This window comes from Prionailurus bengalensis, chromosome D1, assembly GCF_016509475.1.
Source record: "Prionailurus bengalensis isolate Pbe53 chromosome D1, Fcat_Pben_1.1_paternal_pri, whole genome shotgun sequence".
Classification (NCBI taxonomy): Eukaryota; Metazoa; Chordata; class Mammalia; order Carnivora; family Felidae; genus Prionailurus; species Prionailurus bengalensis.
This window is the reverse complement of record NC_057346.1, coordinates 106,926,637-106,946,442: the sequence shown is the minus strand read 5'-3', so window position 1 is coordinate 106,946,442 and position 19,806 is coordinate 106,926,637. Positions and strand designations below refer to the sequence as shown.

At 50.6% G+C, this 19,806-nt stretch overlaps 5 protein-coding genes and 1 non-coding gene across 13 annotated transcripts; 3 read left to right on the top strand and 3 right to left on the bottom strand.

The window, feature by feature from the left end:
- The first annotated feature begins 146 nt into the window (after positions 1 to 146).
- On the top strand, positions 147 to 2,720 carry LRRN4CL (LRRN4 C-terminal like). Its single transcript, XM_043581439.1, has 2 exons — positions 147 to 660; positions 1,238 to 2,720. Exon 2 carries the CDS (start codon positions 1,243 to 1,245, stop codon positions 1,963 to 1,965), a length of 723 nt encoding a protein of 240 aa, XP_043437374.1. The 5' UTR covers positions 147 to 660; positions 1,238 to 1,242; the 3' UTR covers positions 1,966 to 2,720.
- Positions 2,721 to 4,694: 1,974 nt separating this feature from the next.
- UBXN1 (UBX domain protein 1) lies at positions 4,695 to 7,386 on the top strand. Its single transcript, XM_043581436.1, has 10 exons — positions 4,695 to 4,814; positions 4,922 to 5,009; positions 5,149 to 5,202; positions 5,291 to 5,397; positions 5,481 to 5,550; positions 5,790 to 5,981; positions 6,076 to 6,127; positions 6,269 to 6,382; positions 6,885 to 7,077; positions 7,244 to 7,386. Exons 2-10 carry the CDS (start codon positions 4,951 to 4,953, stop codon positions 7,291 to 7,293), a joined length of 891 nt encoding a protein of 296 aa, XP_043437371.1. The 5' UTR covers positions 4,695 to 4,814; positions 4,922 to 4,950; the 3' UTR covers positions 7,294 to 7,386.
- A 1,087-nt stretch (positions 7,387 to 8,473) lies between these two features.
- On the bottom strand, positions 8,474 to 10,643 carry LOC122483903 (ubiquinol-cytochrome-c reductase complex assembly factor 3). Its single transcript, XM_043581445.1, has 2 exons — positions 10,068 to 10,643; positions 8,474 to 9,976 (listed from the first exon to the last, which is right to left on the bottom strand). The coding sequence occupies exons 1-2, from the start codon at positions 10,185 to 10,187 to the stop codon at positions 9,827 to 9,829; spliced, it is 270 nt and encodes an 89-aa protein (XP_043437380.1). The 5' UTR covers positions 10,188 to 10,643; the 3' UTR covers positions 8,474 to 9,826.
- Positions 10,644 to 11,316: 673 nt separating this feature from the next.
- Positions 11,317 to 17,201, top strand: LBHD1 (LBH domain containing 1). 2 transcript variants are annotated; one of them, XM_043581437.1, is made up of 6 exons: positions 11,317 to 11,538; positions 11,618 to 11,777; positions 12,685 to 12,912; positions 15,237 to 15,361; positions 16,673 to 16,770; positions 16,855 to 17,201. In XM_043581437.1, exons 1-6 carry the CDS (start codon positions 11,389 to 11,391, stop codon positions 16,883 to 16,885), a joined length of 792 nt encoding a protein of 263 aa, XP_043437372.1. In that variant the 5' UTR covers positions 11,317 to 11,388; the 3' UTR covers positions 16,886 to 17,201. The 2 variants fall into 2 exon arrangements, with proteins under 2 accessions (XP_043437372.1, XP_043437373.1); XM_043581438.1 differs by having other exon boundaries at positions 11,318 to 11,538; positions 11,633 to 11,777.
- CSKMT (citrate synthase lysine methyltransferase) lies at positions 13,407 to 14,988 on the bottom strand. Of its 7 annotated transcripts, none has more exons than XM_043581431.1 (4): positions 14,869 to 14,986; positions 14,502 to 14,591; positions 14,267 to 14,408; positions 13,407 to 14,081 (listed from the first exon to the last, which is right to left on the bottom strand). In XM_043581431.1, the coding sequence occupies exons 3-4, from the start codon at positions 14,340 to 14,342 to the stop codon at positions 13,426 to 13,428; spliced, it is 732 nt and encodes a 243-aa protein (XP_043437366.1). In that variant the 5' UTR covers positions 14,343 to 14,408; positions 14,502 to 14,591; positions 14,869 to 14,986; the 3' UTR covers positions 13,407 to 13,425. The 7 variants fall into 7 exon arrangements, with proteins under 7 accessions (XP_043437366.1, XP_043437368.1, XP_043437370.1 ...); XM_043581433.1 differs by having other exon boundaries at positions 14,276 to 14,408; positions 14,869 to 14,984; XM_043581435.1 differs by having other exon boundaries at positions 14,276 to 14,408; positions 14,877 to 14,983.
- Positions 14,668 to 14,815, bottom strand: LOC122484576. Its single transcript, XR_006297633.1, has one exon. It is a non-coding gene; the product is annotated as a small nucleolar RNA SNORA57 (small nucleolar RNA).
- Positions 17,202 to 19,806: the final 2,605 nt, after the last annotated feature.

The following is a 19,806-nucleotide window of genomic DNA, read 5'->3' as shown; positions in this document are numbered from 1 at the left end:
AACCTATCTCCATCCACGTGATTCTTTCATCTCCCTCTGGGGAGGGGGATCATGTAGGGCGGGTCTGGAGAGCTGGGCTACATCATTCTGGCCTGTGCACCCCTCCCTTTCTCCGTCCATTGGGAGGCAGAAGACAGGAAATGACTGCCATGGATGTGGTATGATTTTTACCGAAACAGCATTTTGTAGCCCAGGCCCCATGCTGCCCACAGCTGTTTTCCTCTCTGATTCCAGCCAGGTGGCCCTCTGTTTCATGCTCCCCTCCTCACCCCTCCACATAACTTCAGCCTTTTGATTCTCAGCTCCTGGCTGCTTTCCACATTCCAATCCCCTTTCAGAACCCAGGCATCCCGGCCTCCAGATGAAACAGCTGCATGTGGCTCCCCCCCCCCCACCCCCTTCCCTGGCCCCGTGACTCAGGCCCTCTGAAGGGACCAGCCCGCTTCTTGGCATTCACTGGGATAGAGGGGGGGCCGGGGGAGGGGGGCTACGTGGTGACATCATAGTTGAAGGGTATAAAAGCTTCGAGCCAAAAGAGAATTGAAATTGAAGAGAAGACACTGACAAAACCTGACTGCGCAGCCTGTGCGCCTGGGGGCTCAGCCTCAGACCCAAAGACATCTGCTTGAAGATTTGAGCTGCCGCAAGACCCACCCACCGGTGAGGGGCTGCTGGGGGCCAGGGAAGAGTGGTGGGAGGTGGGGGGGGGGGAGCAGGCAGGGACTGGAACTCCCTTGACAGGTGGAGAGGGTTCCAAGGTCCTTGGTTTCCCCTTCTGTTCCCTCTCCTCTCTCATTTCGGTCTCCTTTTGGGTTTTTGTGTCTGTCTCCCACCGATGATTGTTTTACTCAGATCTTTTCTCTGGGTGGCAGCTGGGAAATATTCCACCTTTCTTCCCCAGGCTGAATAAATCATTTCCTCTTCTTTTCCCCTCCAGCACTTTGCTTATTCATTAACTGTTTCTGGTACTTCACACATGGCTGGTCACACACCCATGTGTCAGACTGCATTTGGGTTTTTTTTTTTGTTGGTTTTTTTTTGCCCAAAACCAAGTACATATCGCCTGTTCAGAAGTTGGTTGACAAATTAAGAGTGTCAGTCTCCTTTGCTCCTCTCTCTTGGTCTCCTCCTGGCCCCCAGCCGTGTTCCCCCGTCCCCGGAGATTTTGTTGAGGGAAGGGCCCTAGACCTGCATGGCGTCTGGGCAATCTTGACCTATCCACCTCCTTCCCTTGCAGGCCCCATGCTGGGCTCTCCCTGTCTTCTGTGGCTCCTGGCTGTCACCTTCTCCTTGGTTCCCGGAACGCAGTCCTTGGCCCCTCAAGACCTTAAGGAAGAGGACAAAGATGAGACACCCCGGCCACGGCCTCCTTTGCGGGCCGTCCCCTGTGACTATGACCATTGCCGTCACCTGCAGGTGCCGTGCAAGGAGCTGCAGAGGGCTGGACCCAGGGCCTGCCTGTGCCCTGGGCTCTCCAGCCCCACGCAGCCGCCTGACCCTCCGCGCCTGGGAGAGGTGCACGTGGTGGCCGAGGATGGCAGCGCAGTGGTGCACTGGTGCGCCCCCTTCTCTCCGGTCCACCAATACTGGCTGCTGCTATGGGAGGGCAACGAGGCTCCCCAGAAGGGTCCCCCCCTCAACTCTACTGTCCGCAGAGCAGAACTGAAGGGCCTGAAGTCCGGGGGTGCTTACGTCGTTTGCGTGGTGGCTGCAAATGGGGCTGGAGAAAGCAACGTGCCACAGGCAGGGGGGGAGGGCCTCGAGGAGGTGGGTGGCCCTCCCTTCGGGCCCTGCAGGAGGCTGGCCGTGCCCCCCAGACCGCTTACCCTGGTCCACGTGGCTATCGGGGTGGGCACAGTGCTGGCCCTGCTGAGCTGCTCTGCTCTGGTCTGGCATTTCTGCCTGCGAGAGCGCTGGGGCTGCCCCCGCCGCCGGGTGGCCTCCCGACCCACAGCAGGGCTCTGAAGCAGCCTAGGGGCCTCTCAGGCCCAGCGGAGCCCAGGCTTAGGGAGCAGAGCTCGGCCTGGACTCCCTGGGAGGAGGCGGTTCCCACTGCTGCCCTGAGCAGCCTGGACAGCAGAGTCGGGGTGGCCAGGCACTCGGGCCCCAGCTGAGTCTCAGTGCTCAACCTGAGAGCTTGTTCAGGTCCCAGACTTTCTGTCCTGCTCCAGGCCGAGGTTTGGAACAGAGCAGAAGGCATTGGGAACTTTTTACTTAAAGGACCAGATAGTAAATGATTTAGGCTTTGCAGGTCCAGAGGACCAAAGCAAAGGTATTGCATAGGTACTTCCTTAGCCGTGCGACAGTGTAAAAATGGAGAAACCATTCTTAGCTCATGGGTCTGAGGAATCAGGCCCCGGCCACATTAGACCTGTTGGCTGTAGTTAGCCAATCGCAACCCCTGTCATACACCCTCAAAAGGGCTCTGGCGCATTGGTGGCCTCAATGGGATTTTGAGAACAAGCTGCTGCAGGATGAGAGTTTGGGGCAAGGCTATTCCCGCTGTTGCTTTTTGTTTAGATATCAAAGATGGGCACACCGGGGTCAGAATTCACCTGTGTCTGAAGTGGGTGAAAATGAATGGCTGACACGGGATGGAAAGAGGGACCTGCCTGAGCTGTTGTCTGGGACCCCCAAATCCAAGGGATATCCCCCACTTCCCCTCAATTTGTGTTTATTGCACATCCCCTGTACCAACATTAAAGGATATGTTAAAGGAAGACATTTGCATTTTTCATGATCCTTTTCATTTCCCTGTCCACACGCCTATTGTTCAGCGTCGTGTGTCCTTTTTCCCCCCAGAGTAGTGTGTATTTTCGAATTTCTCTTTCACTTAACTGGATGTAGAAAAGTCTGGGATGGCTACAGAGTATAATCCTCGTTTTTGCTGGTCTTATAACTTTTAATTATAGAAATAACATTTCTATGAGTTTCAAGCACTACTGAAGAATATAAAGGAAAGTTCCCCTTTTTCTCGGGAGGTAATCACCCCCTAGCAGAGCAGTGCTTTGTTCAGTGCAAATGTTTTCTTTATTCACTAAAGGGATGACGGATAATGTTCCACAATGTTCCATGATTTGTGGCAAATTGTAACGTCCTTAGTTACGTCAAAGGCTGCATAACTTTCCATAGGACGATGCTCCTTAACTGACAGAAGTTGTCGCCCTTTTATGGAACATTTGTCTTCAGTGTTTGTTGTGATGTCTCTGTGTATCCTCACATGTTTGCATTTCTATAGGGTACTGACCTGGAAGTAGATGAAAGAACACAGTCCTATATAATTATGGATTAAAAAAAAATTACTGGACCTCTAGGATAAATTTAGAATACATTTGTTATCTATAATGCACTTGCCACACTGTAGTGAATACTTTGTCCCTTTTTTAATTTGCTTCCTGTATTTCCTCAGCATTTATTCATTTGCAAATAACAAGACCCACTCTCTCCTTATTCAAGACGTGCTTTGCAAGCATTCTTACTTACTCTTCACCGCAATTATTACAAAAGACAGTGTCCCCTTTGAGGAGATGAGAAATCTGAGGATCTAAACGGTTTGAGGTTACAGGTAAGGAGTTAGGATGCCCAGCTCCAAAGCTGATGTTCCCTGCACTATGGAGAGGCAACATAGCATAGTGGTGTAGTGAATGCATACTGCATGGGTTTGGATCCTAGCTTAGCTATTTACCAGCTTTATGACATTTTTTCTGTGTGTGTTCCCTGTGACTAGTAGTAGTATAATCATATAGATGGTTGTGATGATTAAATATACATTAATTCTATAAAAGTCCAGGGCATATACTATCAATGTTAGTAACTTAGTATGACATGACTCTGCCTCCTTATAAACATTCAAAGTGAGTTTACCTTAAGGGATCTAACAGCCTGGGCCTAGCGGTGTAGGGCTAAGTAATCAACGAGGACTACACAGGGGAATAAATGCTTAAGGGGGTAAATACTGGAGCTGAGAGGTGGATGGGGGTTGCTCAAAGCAGGATTCCCTTAGAAAGCAAACCTAGGGTCCAGTCTGAAAATTGGGAATTAACCAGTCCCACCAAAGAGGCAGGACATCCCAGGCGGAGGGACTCGTAGGTGCAGGCGCCTGGAAAAGCAAGACGGCCTGTTTTGCAATCTGCACAAATTACCAGCAAGTGGTGGGAGATGACGCTGCGCACTACCAACATTTACACAGCGCACTCCTGCCAGGTACCTAAGGGAAGGGCTTACTGTTGTTATTCTCACTTTACAGAGGCCTCCAAACAAACAACAACAAGAACAATAAAACGGAGGAAGCCAGACTACTAAGCACTTGTTTCGTTCTAAGTGACTGGAGTGTCATGGAGAACATTTAAGCAGGGAGGTGATGACAGGATCACGGAGTTATGTTTTGCAAAAGATCCCTCTGGCAGGCGAGCGGAGGATGGCTCAATTCCCCGGAGAGGATGAGTGGGTCAAAGAGTAGGAACATGTCTATGGCTCCCGATCAACAAGCCAAGGAACTTTCCAATTGGTTGCGCTCAGAGCTTGCCTCATTCCGCCCTTGGGTTTCAAAGCCGCACCACCCTTCTTCCCCACCGCTGCCGGCGTCCCAGTCTGGGGGGGGCGGTGGGGAGGGGGTATCGCCTCCCCCGTCAGCGTCCTCGGATGCACCGCCCTTCTCCGCCCTCACGGGGCCCCGGCAGCCGGGCCGGGCCTGTGTTTTCTGGCTCTCGGCGGCACCCGTCCACGTCCGCCCCCACGTGACCCAAACAGATCCGGGCACTTCCGCTTCCCCTCGGCTTTCTTCTCGTCAGTGTCCGCGGCGGGTCTAGAGCCGGGTAAGTAAGAGAACGCCCGGCTGGGACGTCGGGGGGCGGCACCGTGCGGCGGCTCGGGGGCGCCCCAGCGCTGACCTTCCTGCGCCCTCCTTCTCGCCCTCCTCCAGGTCCCCGCGGAATCGGCGGTGGTGGCGCCATGGCGGAGCTGACGGCTCTGGAGAGTCTCATCGAGATGGGCTTCCCTAGGGGACGCGCGTAAGGGAGCCCCCTAACCCTGGCCCGCGGGGATCGCGGACCTGTCTGCGCCTTTCCCCCAGCCTGGTCTCAGGCTCCACGCCCCAGCCTGACCCGCACCATGGCTCGCGGGCGCTATTCACGGTGTTTCTGCCCCCAGGGAGAAGGCTCTGGCCCTCACGGGGAACCAGGGCATCGAGGCTGCAATGGACTGGTGAGCGCTCAGACCGGGTGGCAGGGGACTGGGGACTGCTGGAAGGGGCAGCCTCATTGTTAACGTCCCTCCCGACTTCCCTTGCCAGGTTGATGGAGCACGAAGACGACCCCGATGTAGACGAGCCTCTACCGACCCCCCTTGGGCACGTCCTGGGACGGGAACCCACCTCCTCGGAGCCAGGCGGCCCTGAAGGTCCTGACTGAGGGACACAGTGTGATTATTCACGAGAGCTCGAGGAGCATGAACGGCCAGTAACACTGATTGCTTGTTTGTAGGAACCAGCTCTAACGCCGGAGAAGGCAAACCCGTTTTGAGTGAAGAGGAGAGACAGGAACAGACTAAAAGGTATAGTCACGAACAATGTCACATTTCTGAGGGTCACCTTCCACTTTTCCATGATGCACAAGTCTGATCAAAGAACCTGGAACTTTCCGTGTTCCCTCCATCCTTCCTTGGCGGCTTCCTCTTTGTTTCTCTCACCTCTTTTGGGACGCGTGTTCCCTGATTTCATTTTGAATCCGTTATGAACTCACCTTCCCAATCTGTGTCCATTTCTCTTGAGCTCTTTCCTTTCTGCCACACAGGATGTTGGAGCTGGTGGCCCAGAAGCAGCGGGAGCGGGAAGAAAGAGAGGAGCGAGAGGCATTAGAACGGGAACGGCAGCGCAGGAAACAAGGGCAAGAGTTATCAGCTGCCCGACAGCGGCTACAGGAAGATGAGATGCGGCGGGCTGCTGAAGAGCGGAGGAGGGAAAAGGCTGAAGAGTTAGCAGCCAGGTCTGGGTGATGGGGATATCGGACACGAGAGGAGAAAGGAATCTAGATTTGCTTTGTCAGTGTCCGACCTACTTTTTTCTTGTCTGCATTCCAGACAAAGAGTCCGAGAAAAGATTGAAAGAGACAAAGCAGAGAGAGCCAAGAAGGTAGGTGATTGGGAAGACACTGGGGTCATGAAGTAGGTAGGCTAGTAGAAACCCTTTTCTCGCTTCAGAGGAAAAGGATGGGTGTAGTGTGTTTCTCTTAAGAGTGGGTGAGCCTGATCAGTGTTTTCCTTTGTCCTCCAGTATGGTGGTAGCGTGGGTTCTCGGCCGTCACCACCAACAGAGCCAGGCCCTGTTCCCTCCTCTCCCAGCCAGGAGCCTCCCACCAAGCGGGAATATGACCAGTGTCGCATACAGGTACTGATTCTAATTCCTGTCTTGCTTCTGGGACCCCTTTGTCTACCTGGCTCAGAGCTTTTTTCAGTTATGTTCCCTTTGCCAAACCTCTCCCTTCTTTGTAAGTGACTTTTGAAATCCTACCTCCTCTACTCTTAGGAAAGATATCGCATTTCACTTGCTCCAGTCTTATTTAAATCCATACTTCCCTCTTACTCAGCAATTACCTTTTTAGTTGATCATGTTTTCATTTCGTTTATTACACAGCAACTTGCACGACGTGGTGTTTATCTAGAGGTTTTTGGATGATCTTGTCTTTGTTAAAATGTGAGGAAGCTGGGAGCCTCTCTTCAGTGCTTAGTAAACCACAGCATAAGTGGTTGTTCATGAGGTGCTTTGAAGAGTAATTACACCGGTCCAGTCTAACAGGAAGCAGGAGCCAACTTTGCAACTCTTCTTTTCCTTACTTGAGCACCTCACTCAGTTCTGACACTCACAATACTGTTTCACGCTTGCCCTCTAGGTCAGGCTGCCAGATGGCACCTCACTGACCCAGACGTTCCGGGCACGGGAACAGCTGGCAGCTGTGAGGCTCTATGTGGAGCTCCACCGTGGAGAAGAGCCTGGAGGGGACCAGGACCCCGTGCAGTTGCTCAGTGGCTTCCCCCGGCGGGCCTTCTCAGAGGCTGACATGGAACGGCCTCTGCAGGAGCTGGGTATGACACGTGCGATCAGAAACAGGACTTGGGGGAGGGGAGGGGATGCCTGAGAAAGGAAGGAATGCCAGGGGAAGAGACTTTGTGGAGATGGTATGAAGCCAGAAATTTTGGGGGGCAAAGAGCAAGGATCTTTGAGGTCAAAGCTGTTTTCTCCCATCTTTAGGACTTGTGCCTTCTGCTGTCCTCATTGTGGCCAAGAAATGTCCCAGCTGAGAGGCCTTTATCCCACCATCCCTCTCTGACATCTTCATGTTTGATAGAGCACTGACATCTCCTTCCTAATAAATAGACCCTCTGAGTTCTGTATGTGCCTGACTCCTTCCTGAGTGGCTGGGAGGGACAAAACTGAGGCAGAGGGAGAAGTTACAGGGAAGGCAATTTAAAACAGACCTTATTTTTCATCTTCAGTTTCCATACAGAAACTTGATTACAATCTCTGGATCTTTCTTTTTGGGAAGTTAAGAGAAGTGTTGGGGGTAGAGTACGACGAGCAGCACAATTTGCTCCTATGGGTAAGGTAGTGCATAAGCCTGAGATCCTGACTTGTGTGCCTGCCTTTTTTTTTTTTTTTTTTTTTTTTGGCACCCCCCCCCCTTGACTTCTTGAAGCCAGCCTAGTTGCTTCCTGTAAAATAAGGATGATAGTACCTGTTAATTCATTGTTATGGGTATTACATAATGCTGATACAGGTGCTTTAGTGTAGTTCCCCGGCACTTAATAAGTTCCCAGTAAGTATCAGCTATTAAAGAGTAATTTTGGGGGCACCTGGGTGGCTCAGTCAGTTAAGCGTCTGACTTCAGCTCAGGTCATGATCTCACGGTTCATGGGTTCAGGCCCCACATCAGGCTCTGTGCAGACAGCGTGGAACCTGCTTGGGATTCTCTCTCCCTCTCTGCATCTCCTCAACTCGTGCTTGCTCACTCTCTCTCAAAATAAATCTATGTGTTAACAGAGATACGAAGGCAGTTATCTGGGGTTGGTACAGTTATGCCATCTTTATTTGTATAAAAGTTTTTATTTAATCCCTACACCCAGGGTGAGGCTTGAACTCACAACCCTGAGACTGAATGTCGTGGTCTCTTTCTGCCTACCAAGCCTGCCAGGTGCCCCCAATTATCCCATTTTAGAGACTGGGACACCAAAGCATGCGACTTACGGAAACCAACCCACCTGAGGAGCTTGACTCTAGGGCTCAGGCTCTGAACCTCCCAAGTTCCTTCATCATAGCCTCTCACTGCCGCTCTCATCCTCGTACTCCCTCAAACAGCTGCTGACCTTTTCCCTCTCATTCCCCTGCTAGAAAGAGGCCACGGTTAAACCAAAGATCACACATAACAAGTGCATTTGGCTTAGGACTTCATCCATCGGGTGAAAACAGCACCAGTGCACCATCTGGGTTTACACCTCAGTGTTAACCAAGCTTTATTTATTGTCCTGGCTTTATTTAAATAAAAGCAGGGGTACCTGGGTGGCTCAGTCCGTTGAGCATCCCACTCTTGATTTCAGCTCAGGTCATGATCCCAGGTTCTTGGGCTTGAAACCTGTGTGGGGCTCCATGCTGAGCGTGGAAGCTGCTTACGATTCTCTCTCTCTTGAGGAAGCCTGTGTGACTCAGTTGGTTAAGTGTCTGACTTCGGCTCAGGTCATGATCTCGCAGTTCGTGGGTTTGATCCCTGCATTGGGCTCTGTGCCGTCAGCTCGGAGCCTGGAGCCTGCTTTGGATTCTGTGTCTCCCTCTCTCTCTGCCCTTCCCCCGCTTGCACTCCGTATCTCTCTCTCTCAAAAATAAATAACACGCTCTCATAAATAATAAATAAAAGCAAGCTTTCCCCCCTCCCCTTCAATTGCTATCTTCTTTGGAACCACCGGATGTGAGGCAGACCACAGGGAAATTATCTCGCTCCTTCAGAGATTCCCAAGAAATCCCATGACTGGATTCGGGGATTACAGACTACTACAGTGAAAACCTGGAAGGGGAAAAACCCCACTACCTATATCAAAGGCTGCTCTGTGCCAAGCACTGCACTTTACATTTCTAAGTTAATTTTTTCCCAACAACCCTCAAGATAATTACCACCTTTTATGTAACAGGACTGAGGCTCCAAGAGGTTTTGTAACATGCAGGACTTTCATCAAGATTTGTCTTACTGAACGCATGCTCCTTTCACTCCTAGCAGATTGACCTCCAAAGGTTCAATAGCCCCAGAAAGCATCATAGCGTATGTTAAATGCTAGAAGCCCCTCTCCAACCTCACAGGACAGGAAACCCAAAGTGTCCTCCATGGGCACCAATTGCTACAGGATTTTCCAGCATTAGTTCTGATTTCGAGAATGTCACTTGGTTATCAAAAGTACACTTGAACAACCACATGACATTGTGTTTTGGTCGCTGCGGGGCACATGGGAGCCACAGTCATCCGCTTCCCCAGCACGGGCCCCCCAGAACACTCTAGACATTTAGAGGCGCCAGACTGCAGGGCTCACAGACTGGACGGAGGAACGTGATTTATTGGTTCCTTCGGGTTCACCATATCCGACGCCCCCGCCCGCGACGTAGGATGTTAAAGTGCAGTCAGTGCATCTTTTGATAGGGGACGTGCTCACCCTGCAGCGGCTCCCAGGGTCTCAGGGAGGCCTGGGCGCGGCATCCTCAATCGGGTCTCCCCGCTGGGCATACGGAGGAGAAAGGCCGCCTCCGACTCTTGCGCGGGAGCAAGGTCCCAGTGCCCACGATGGAAGTCCCAGCTCACGCTGACTTCCCGCCGCCGCCGCCCATCCAGTTCTTCCTCCAGGCCACGTTCTCTTGCGTGGCCGCTGCCTCCTGCAGAGTGGCTAGCACTAACTCTTTGGTCCTGACCGCCTCCTCCCTGCGCCGCGGGTCTTGCTCGGGCATCTCCTGCGGGCGGGAAGGGAGGTTCGCAGTCCTGACCCCCAGCCCGGGGGCTCTCCGCCCGCCCACCCCACGTCTGACTTCCAGTCGCCCCCACCTTCAGCATCTCCTGCTTCCGCTGCTCTCCCGGAGCCACGAGGACAAAGAGCGCGGAGCCCACGCCAGCCCCGGCGCCCAGAAGGGCACCCACGATCAGCGCTCTGCGCAAGGTCTCCATGGCCGACCGCGCGACCAGCGAGGCGCTCTCCGGGGCCTCCCGCAGCCTAGAAGGCGAGCCACGACGTCTCACTGCTCCCCGCGCAGGCTAGAGCGGCCCACGGAGAAAACCATAGAGATGGGGCCGGGCTAGAGGGCCTGACCAGCGAAAGCTTCGAATCTAGAGCACCTGGGTCTTAAAAGACTGGTTTTAACTGGGAAGCTTGAGCGCGTCCAAAAGCGTTGGACTTGAGGGTCGAGCACCGGACCCATTGCCATGAAGTCCAGAGTGGGATTGCTAAAGGGAGCGTGCGTGTCGGAGTGCGTGTCTTCATGGTTGCTGTGGGTTTTACGGCTGCCCAGTTCTGAAATTTCCTGGTCGATACAGGGCTAGGGCTGTGCTCTGTAGTTTCCTACAATAACTTGTGGTTTTTCAGTACAGCACATACCGGACATCCAGATAACTTACATCAGTGTATTGATCCACTCCAAATCTCAACTTCTGACTGGGTGGGGGGAAAGGTATACATATGTTACTATTTTTCTTTATTTTACTTGTTAACGTATTGAAAGTAAATTTGTTTTGTTTTGTTTTGTTTTCATCATGGGAAACCCTTGGCTCCCCCACCCCACCCCTGGCATGAAAACTCTGGGTTTGGAGTAACATACCGAGTTCTAGTTTGGAGAAGAAAGCACCTTTTAGTTGTGTGACTCTGGGCAAATCATTTAAGTTCTTTGTGCCTCGGCTTCTGCATCAGAAAATAGGGCTAATGACCGCATCTTTCTCATAGTTTTAGGATAATTAAATGAGTTGATATATAAAGCATTTAAAAACAGTTACTGGTAAATAGTAAACACCCTATAAATATTCATTAAGACACAAAGAAACATGTCAAATTGGGAGACCCAGTGAGCAAAGGAATCAGGAAATTCCAAGTTTGTTTGCAAAGCTCTTCACTCCCAGGGCTTTAATCCAGATGCCCTTGTTGACTCCTACCCTCCTGCCTTTCCCAGTGACACTGGGGAGTGAGACATAAAGCTCCTATCCCATCTCTTGGGATTTTCCCCTCCCCTGGAAGGCCCATAATCTCCTAGCTTGTCATTCTCTTCTCAGAAGTGATTAGGGGCCAGGCTCCAAGGATTAAAGGAGCAGTCTGTGGAGTGTCTGAGTAGGGGTACTCCACTTTGAGTTCAACCACTCTGCCCTCTAAGAATTAGAACCCATGGCCCTTGTGCCAGGGAGCAGCGAGGATGGGCCTTGGCCTAGAGATAGCCCAGGCTCCTCCCAGCACCCAGAAAGTCCTAGGCTGACCAGCCCCCTGTGGATGGACAGAGGAGAAATTGGCAGGGTTGAAGGTCACCAGGATGTTCAGGTTAGTACACCCCTACCCTGTGTCTTGCTGCTGACTCATCTTCCAGTTTGGTCCAAGCACCCTGCTTATCCTGATTCAGGTGGTCTCTCAAAAGACTCGCCTGCCCTCCATTGTGGTGGAAGCTTCTGAGGGGAGTGAAGAGAGCGGGGAGCTGGGTTGGCCACAAGAGGAGCTGCTGCTGCTCACTGATGAGGAAGAGGAGGCCGAGGTCTTCTTCCAGGACCAAAGTGAAGAGGCAGGTGAGGGAGGCGGCTGCTTCAGTGGGGCCGTTGCGACCTGGATGTTCTTCTGGGCAGGGCCCAGATGGAAAACTCAGTTGTGTCCCCTGCATTAAGCAGTACCAGGCACACAGTAGGTGCTTAGTTCATGTAGTGAAGAATAACATAGAGGTGGAGAGAAAAGTCAGTGTTTGGCAAAGTTGAACGTTAGAGGGAAGTTGTAATGTCAGATGGGTGATGCCTTTTAATTATTTTAAAAATATACTTAATATTTTAAAATACATTGTTTTTAAAATATTCTAAAACAATGTTTTAAAATATTTACGTCATTTGTTGTGTGTGTGGGGGGAATGTAATAAAATTATCCCAAATCGACTACCCAGAGAGAAGTTACATTTTGGATGCCTTTTCTTCCAGAATTTTCCCCATGTCTGATACTGTTATAAAAGCTTATTTATTAGGACTTACAGTGTGCCATGCACTGTGCTGAACACTTTTATCTCATGATTTTCAGAACTCAGTGGGGGAGACCCTTTTATCCTCATGAGAAAACTGAGGCCATGAAATTAGGCTCTTAATTACAATTGCTGTATTACTTTTTTATAAGCAAAAGAAAAAAACATCAAACTAATTTGCTTCATCTTTCAAAAAGTCGGTAATGTATCAGGAATACTTTTCACTTTTTTTAATTTAACGTTTTATTTTTTAGAGAGAGAGACAGAGCATGAGCATGGGAGAGGCAGAGAGGGAGACACAATCTGAAGCAGGATCCGGGCTCTGAGCTGTCAGCACAGAGCTAAAGTGAGGGTCAAACTCAAGGACCTGATATCATGACCTGAGACGAAGTAGGACACTTAACCAAGCCACCCAAACGCCCCCAGGAATACTTTTCACTTTTAATGGGCTCTTCAACTCTCCTCTCCCCCAGGCTGGACTTGGAGCCCACTGGACCCCAGATCTCCCTTAAGAACCTTTAACCCAGAACTCAGCTGGGGACAGGAACAGGTAGAACAAGAGGTCTCCTGGATTCCTGAGGACACAGAGTATCAGGAAGCCACCAACCCCTGTCCTCTCTGGAACCCAGCAACAGGCTCCCATGTGTGTAGAAGCTGCTTTGTGGAATATTCACACCTCCTGCCTCCCAGGAGCTTTGAGGGTAAGTATCTGTTCTCTCTCCTTCAACATTTCAGTGAAGTTTGTTAGGAGGCCCTTCTGGCTGTCCTATCAATCTTCCCCTTTTCACAGGTTGAGGACACTGAGGCTTAGAGGTTGGGCTACTGGTTCACATCAGTCAGTCAGTGCTGGGATTTGGATTAAGAACTCCTCTCTTTAAACAAAAAACCCCCAGAAACTCTATCTGTGCCCATAGGTATTCCAGTTAGTAGGGGTTAGAAGCCTTCTCTAGGTAGCACTCATCTTGTGCCTGGCATTGCTAAGTGCTAAATGTTTCACCTGACATTGTATGTAATCCCAACTCCACCTATTATTATTCCTACCTTGCCGAGGTGTAAACTGGGGCATGGAGACATTCAAAAATATGTGCACGCGGCTAGAAAATATGGAGGCCAGCCCGAAGATCCTCACTTCCCAGACATCATACAAAGAAGAAAAAAATTCTCTTCACCTCTTTCCTCACCCAACAGAAAAATTAGAGTTAGAACTAAAGTCTTTAATGAGAGTCTTGAACCAAGTAAGCAAAGTAGGGGATGCCCCTGAAAGGGCCTAGCTCCTGCACAGTCACAGTCCAGCCTTGGGACCCTTGCTCCAGGCAGGGTAGCCGCACATCAGGGTCCTCATCGGAGAATTGAATCAGGGTCCCCCGGGGGCTTAGGACCCTTAGGCATTCTGACAGAAGCTGGTAAGCCCCAGGCAGACCACCCCGGGCAACAGCATCCCAGGTGCCCTTATCCAGCACTAGCTGGAAGGAGCCTGAGGGAGCCACGGGCTCCAGGTTCTGGGCATCAGCCTGTATGAACTGTAGTCGAGAGGCAGGGTGCCCAGGGTACAGGGGTTTTTGGTCTTGGCCACCTTCCAGGAGGCTGTTCATGTGGGCCACGGCCACAGGAGAGAAGTCCACCCCCAGCACATCCACGGGAATTGGACACTTGGTGTAGAGACCTGTACATAGGCTGGAGGTCCCACAGCCCACGTCCAACACCCGCAGTGGATAGGCAGCCCGTGCCTCCTGCAGCAGCGGCAGTAGGAACCCCTGGGCTTCCTCATACCCAAAGAACCAGTCGAACGTGGGGACGCTGCCGACTCGGGGACCGCTGTGGAGCTTATCCCAGAGGCGACGGTGGGCCAGGCAGTTACCAGCCAGGGAGCCTGTGGACACGAGTGGGGCACATCTGTCACCCAGCGCCCAGGTTTCATCAGATTGCTGCAAAAAAAACCAAACCAAAACAAAACAAAAAAAAAACAAACGGTGCAATATACCCTGGGGTTTGAAGAATCACAATTTCAGAGATTAGGGTCACTAAGAACCCGCCTTGCCCTCCCACTCTGCCTACCTTCCCTACCCAACAAAGCTCGGCGCGCCCCAGCCGCCAGGGTCGCCACGTGGAGAGTTGCTCGCAGCGCGGCCATCTGGAGATCCCGGCAAGGTCGGCCAGAGAACCTTCTGCGAAATGTCGCCCGCACTCCCGAAGGAGCCTGAGGTCCAAGAGAAAGGTTGCAAATTCCGCTTTGTGGGATAACGCGAACAGCCTAATGACAACCATGGAAAAAACGCGGACACACACTTACTACGGCAGGAAAGGCCTTTATTGTTGGCAACGGTAAATTAAAAGAGGAGGGGGACACGACAGCTCCGGTTCCAGGGGCGGCTCCCCAAACCTGAAATAAAAGGAGAAGTCGTGAGCACCCCAAGGAGGAGCCTGCAGAACCTCGGTTCCGCTGGGCTCCTTGGAGCCGGTGTCCCGGCGGTTGAGGATAGAACCCGCGGACCGGAAGCCGCGGGCACCGAAGACATGACGCCGAGGGGCCAGAGCCCTTTCCCTCTGCCTCCGTACATTACGGGGGCCGGGACCGTACACCCGGCCCCCGCCAAGAAAAGGAGGGTGCGCAGGCCCCGCCCAGAACCCCCGCCGGGCCTCGTAGCTCCGAAACCTACCTGCGCACCTACTTTTTCGCCGTTCCGGGAGAGAGCCAGGACGCCGCCGAGCTGCTTTATATACCCTCAGTACCCGCCCCGGGCTGCGATTGGCTCGCGGAGGCCGAGGGGCGGGACCTGCGCGGACACAGCGCAGAGCCAAAACGCCGGCCGCGAACCACAGTCGTTGCGCAGCCATGGGGGCTCCCGGGGGAAAGATCAACCGGCCCCGAACGGTGATTGTGTGGGAGCCCCGACTTCGTTTCCCCACGCGTCTTGGAGCCCTCTAATCTCGCCAGAGATGAGATCTATGGGCCGGAGTCGCCGGGTGCGGGGTCCTGGGTCGCGGTGCGCGGCTTCCGTCTGATTAGCATCTTCCTCCCCTTCAGGAGCTGAAGAAGAAACTGTTCAAGAGACGGCGGGTGTTGAACCGGGAGAGGCGACTGAAGCACCGGGTGGTGGGAGCTGTAATAGACGAAGGCCTGATCACGCGGCACCACCTCAAGAAGCGGGCGTGAGTGCCAGACTCTCTTCCCTTTGCCCCGCCCCCTCCCGCCCCGAGTCCCCTTTCTCCTCCGTGTCGATCTCCACAGCAGGTATCACCTCCGCTTTTCTTGTGCACTGACTTTATACAAGGCACGTTTGTCAGCTGTGTTTGTGCCTACACCCTGCTAGCGTGCGGACAACACTGGTAGCTCACAACCTCTTTGGGTCTTGGACCCGACTAAGAATCTAAGAACTGTCGACTCACCCACCTCCCCAGATAACATTGTACCTTCACATAAATTTTTATAAGTAAACTTAAATTTTTTTATTAAAAAATTTTTTTAACATTTTAAATTTATTTTTGAGAGACAGCATGAGCAGGGAAGGGGCAGAGAGAGAGACACGACACACACAGAATCCGAAGCAGGCTCCAGGCTCTGAGCTGTCAGCACAGAGCCGGATGCGGGGCTCAAACCCACGAACTGTGAGATCATGACCTGAACCCAAGTCGGAAGCTTAACCAACTGAGCCACCCAGCTGCCCCTAAATATTTTTATTTCTGAGAGAGAGAATGTGAGTGGAGGAGAGGGGCAGAGGTAAAGAGAATCCCAAACAGGCTCCATGCTCAGCGCAGAGCTCCACACGGGGCTCCATCCCACGATCCTGGTATGGTGACCTGAGTCAAAACCAATGAGTCAGACACTCAACCAACTGGGTGTCAGAAATATTGAAAATAGGGGCGCCTGGCTGGCTCACTTGGTAGGGTGTGCCATTCTTGATCCTTGCAGTTCATGAGTTCAAGCCCCACATTGCGCGTGGAGACTACTTAAAATAAAATAAAATTAAATTAAAAAGTATTGAAGATAGAAGGAAAAATAGTTTTCCCTTACAAATTCTTGCTATATACCAAGTTTTAACACTTAATGTTAAGTACTCTATATATATGTATGGGAGTAGTGTTAAGCATGTTAATGGCTAAATGTTGGAAAGATTTAACTCAGAGCCTAGATTTTCAAGGTCTTTCTACTTGAGTCCAAAGACATTTTCTTCTCTTTTTTTTTAGTTTTTCATGTTTTATTTATTTTACAGAGAGAGAGAGCGGGGGAGGGGCAGAGAGAGAGGGAGACACAGAATCAGAAGCAGGCTCCAGGCTCTGAGCTGTCAGCACAGAGCCCAACGTGGGGCTTGAACTCACAAACTGTGAGATCATGACCTGAGCCGAAGTCAGATGCTTACCCTACTGAGCCACCCAGGCGCCCCAAAGGCGTTTTCAATAGCCAGAACCAGCCTGCAGTGGTTCCGGTTAACCTGGACATCTTTGCTCTTACCAACCCTTCAGGTCCAGTGCACGTGCCAACATTACTCTCTCTGGGAAGAAGCGCAGAAAACTCCTCCAGCAGATCCGGCTGGCCCAGAAAGAGAAAGCAGCCATGGAAGGTGAGGCTGGGGCAAAGAGGTGAGGTGAGGGGGCAGCCTGGATTCACTGGGGGTCTTTCATGCTTCCTCTTTCCTTTTGCTCAGTGGAAGCCCCCACGAGGCAAGCCAGGACTAGTGAACTGCAGCCCAAACGGCAAAAGAAGACAAAAGCCCCCCAAGATGTAGACATGGAGGACCTTGAAGATAAGAGCTAAATCCCCACGCCTCCCACTGGAAGATTCTCAGCTGGAGCCAGGAGGACTCTGGTTATTTCGGAGGACTTTGGAGAAGGCATTGCCCCTTTTCACTCTTCTCAGATTCCTTTTCCTTAATGGCCTAGGGAGCTGCCCTGTAGGAATGCATCGAGAGGAAGAGAGTAGAGAAGGAAGATGGGAGACGGGGGTCCTTAACAGTCAGCTCAATTTGTAATAAAGCCCTAGACTTCTCACTGAGATGTGTGTGATTAAATGTAGGAACGGGCGGGGTCTGTGAGTGGGGAAACAAGACAGGAAATAGGACCCACGGAGCTTACTTGAGCAAAGGCAACGAGAAGCCAGCCTCTGTGCCTGGCTGGCTCAGTCAGTAGAACATGCGACTCTAGATCTCAGGTTGTGAGTACGAATCCCAATTGGGTGTAGAGATTACTTAAAAAAAATAAGAAAGTCAGAGGCACCTAGGTAGCTCAGTTGGTTAAGCATCTGTTCAGCCCAGCTCACAATGTCACCTTTATGAGTTTGAGCCCCACGTCGGGCTTTGTACTGACAGTGTGGAGCCTGCTTGGAATTCTCTCTCCCTCTCTCTGTCTCCATCACTTGTGCTTTCTCTCTCAAAATAAATAAGTAAACTTAAAAAAAAAATCCACTGTTATTTAAAAAAATTTTGGGGGGGACACTTGGGTGGCTCAGTCGGTTAAGCATCTGACTCACAGTTTGTGAGTTCAAGCCCCGTGGGCTCTGTGCAGACATCTCGGAGCCTGGAGCCTGCTTCAGATTCCGTGTCTACCTCTCTTGGCCCCTCCCCTGTTCTCTGTCTCTCCCTCTCAAAAATAAATTAACATTAAAAAAATTTGCTTGAAGTAAATAAAAAATAAATTCTTGTTTTATTTTTTTTAATTTTTTTTAACATTTATTTATTTTTGAGACAGAGAAAGACAGAGCATGAAGGGGGGAGGGGCAGAGAGAGAAGGAGACACAGAATCGGAAGCAGGCTCCAGGCTCTGAGCCATCAGCCCAGAGCCTGACGCGGGGCTCGAACTCACGGACCACAAGATCATGACCTGAGCTAAAGTCGGACGCTCAACCGACTGCGCCACCCAGGCGCCCCTAAATTCTTGTTTTAAAGTAAGTTCTACGCAGGGCTTGAACTCATGACCTTGAGATCAAGACTCGCACGCTCTACCGACTCAGCCAGCCAGTCGCCGAGGATTATATTTTTAATAAAGTGAAGACCGAGCATTATTTTTCCCATTTAACATTCAGAACTTCTGTTGGATGACAGGACTGGGGGTGTTTAATTAAAGTGAAAAGCTGCCTGTGTGGAGGTGTGTTCAACAGGGGGGGAAAAAACATCTCTCTGCCCTGTTTAATCTGTGTAAGCTTCTTTGGAAGAGGGAGGGTTTGGGTCCAGCGTTGCACCTCCTTTCTCCCTGCCACAGCCCATCCCACCTCACCCCTCTGCCAACTACATATTTTGAATTTCAAATTCAGTAAAGAATCTGTACAATGAACCTTTATAAATGCACTCTACTTAAATTTGCCAATTTTTAGCATTTTCCAACAGTTGTTTTATCTGTATGCGCTTGCAAATATGTATGCATGTGTCTTTGTTGACTCATTGGAAAGTCAACTGCAGATGAGATTTTTACCCCAGAGAACATTCCTACTTTTTTTTTTTTTTAAGGTTTTTTTTGTTGTGTTGTGTTGTGTTGTGTTGTGTTGTGTTTTGTGGGTTTTTTGAGAGAGAGCCAGCAGGGGAAGAAGCAGAGAGGAGAGAGAGAATCCCAAGCAGGCTTTGCACTGTCAGTAAGGAGTCCCACTTGGGACTCAAACTCACCAACTGTGAGATCGTGACCTGAGAGGAAATCAAAATCAAGAATTGGCCGCTTAACTGACTGAGCCACCCAGGTGGCCCAGAACATTATTTTATATAGCCAAAATACTCTTATCACACCTAAGACATTTAACATTAGCTAATACTGACTTTTTCATATTTGAATTTCCTTAATTGTTCCAATAATATCCTTTTGTTGTTGTTGAGAGAGAGAGAGCGTGAGCAGGGGAGAGGGGCAGAGGGAGAGAGAGAGAATCTAGGGCGCCACACTCAGTGAGGCCCAACACAGCCCAATCCCACAACCCTGTGACTACAACCTGAGTGGAAATGAAGAGTGGGACCTCAGCCTACTGAGCCAACTAGGAGCCCCTCCAATAATATTTTTATATATTTTTTAATTTTATATTTTTTAAAATATTTTTTATTTTTATTTTTTATATTTTATAATATTTTTTATAGCCGTTTTCCTCCTCAATCCAGGAGTTAATCAAGGATCGTGTACTTCATTTAATTGTCCTATCTCTTTTGTCTCATTCAACAGTGCTTTTTTTTTTAATGTTTATTTTTGAGAGAGCGCAAGTGGGGGTGGGGCATAGAAAAGGGGACAGAGGATCAGAAGTAGGCTCTTCACTGACAGTAGCAAGCCCGATGTGGGGCTTGAACTCATGAACCACAAGATCGTGACCTGAGCAGAAGTTGGACGCTCAAACAATTGAGCCACCCGGGTGCCCCTCATTCCACGGCACTTCTACCTATTTTAGGTAAACTTGACATTTTTGAAGAGCCCAGTGTAATTTTATTTATCTATTTAGGAATAATCCATTTCCCGTCGCTTACATCAATTTGTCTCACGATTAGTGCTTCTAAGTGTAGAAACTTGGTTAAGTGGGTGTCTGTCAGATTTCTCCATTGTTAAAGTATACTTTCCCTTTGTAATTCATAAGTAACCTTTGGGGCTGCTACTTTGAGATCGCATGAATACCCTATTCCCCAAAATCCTTTCACCCC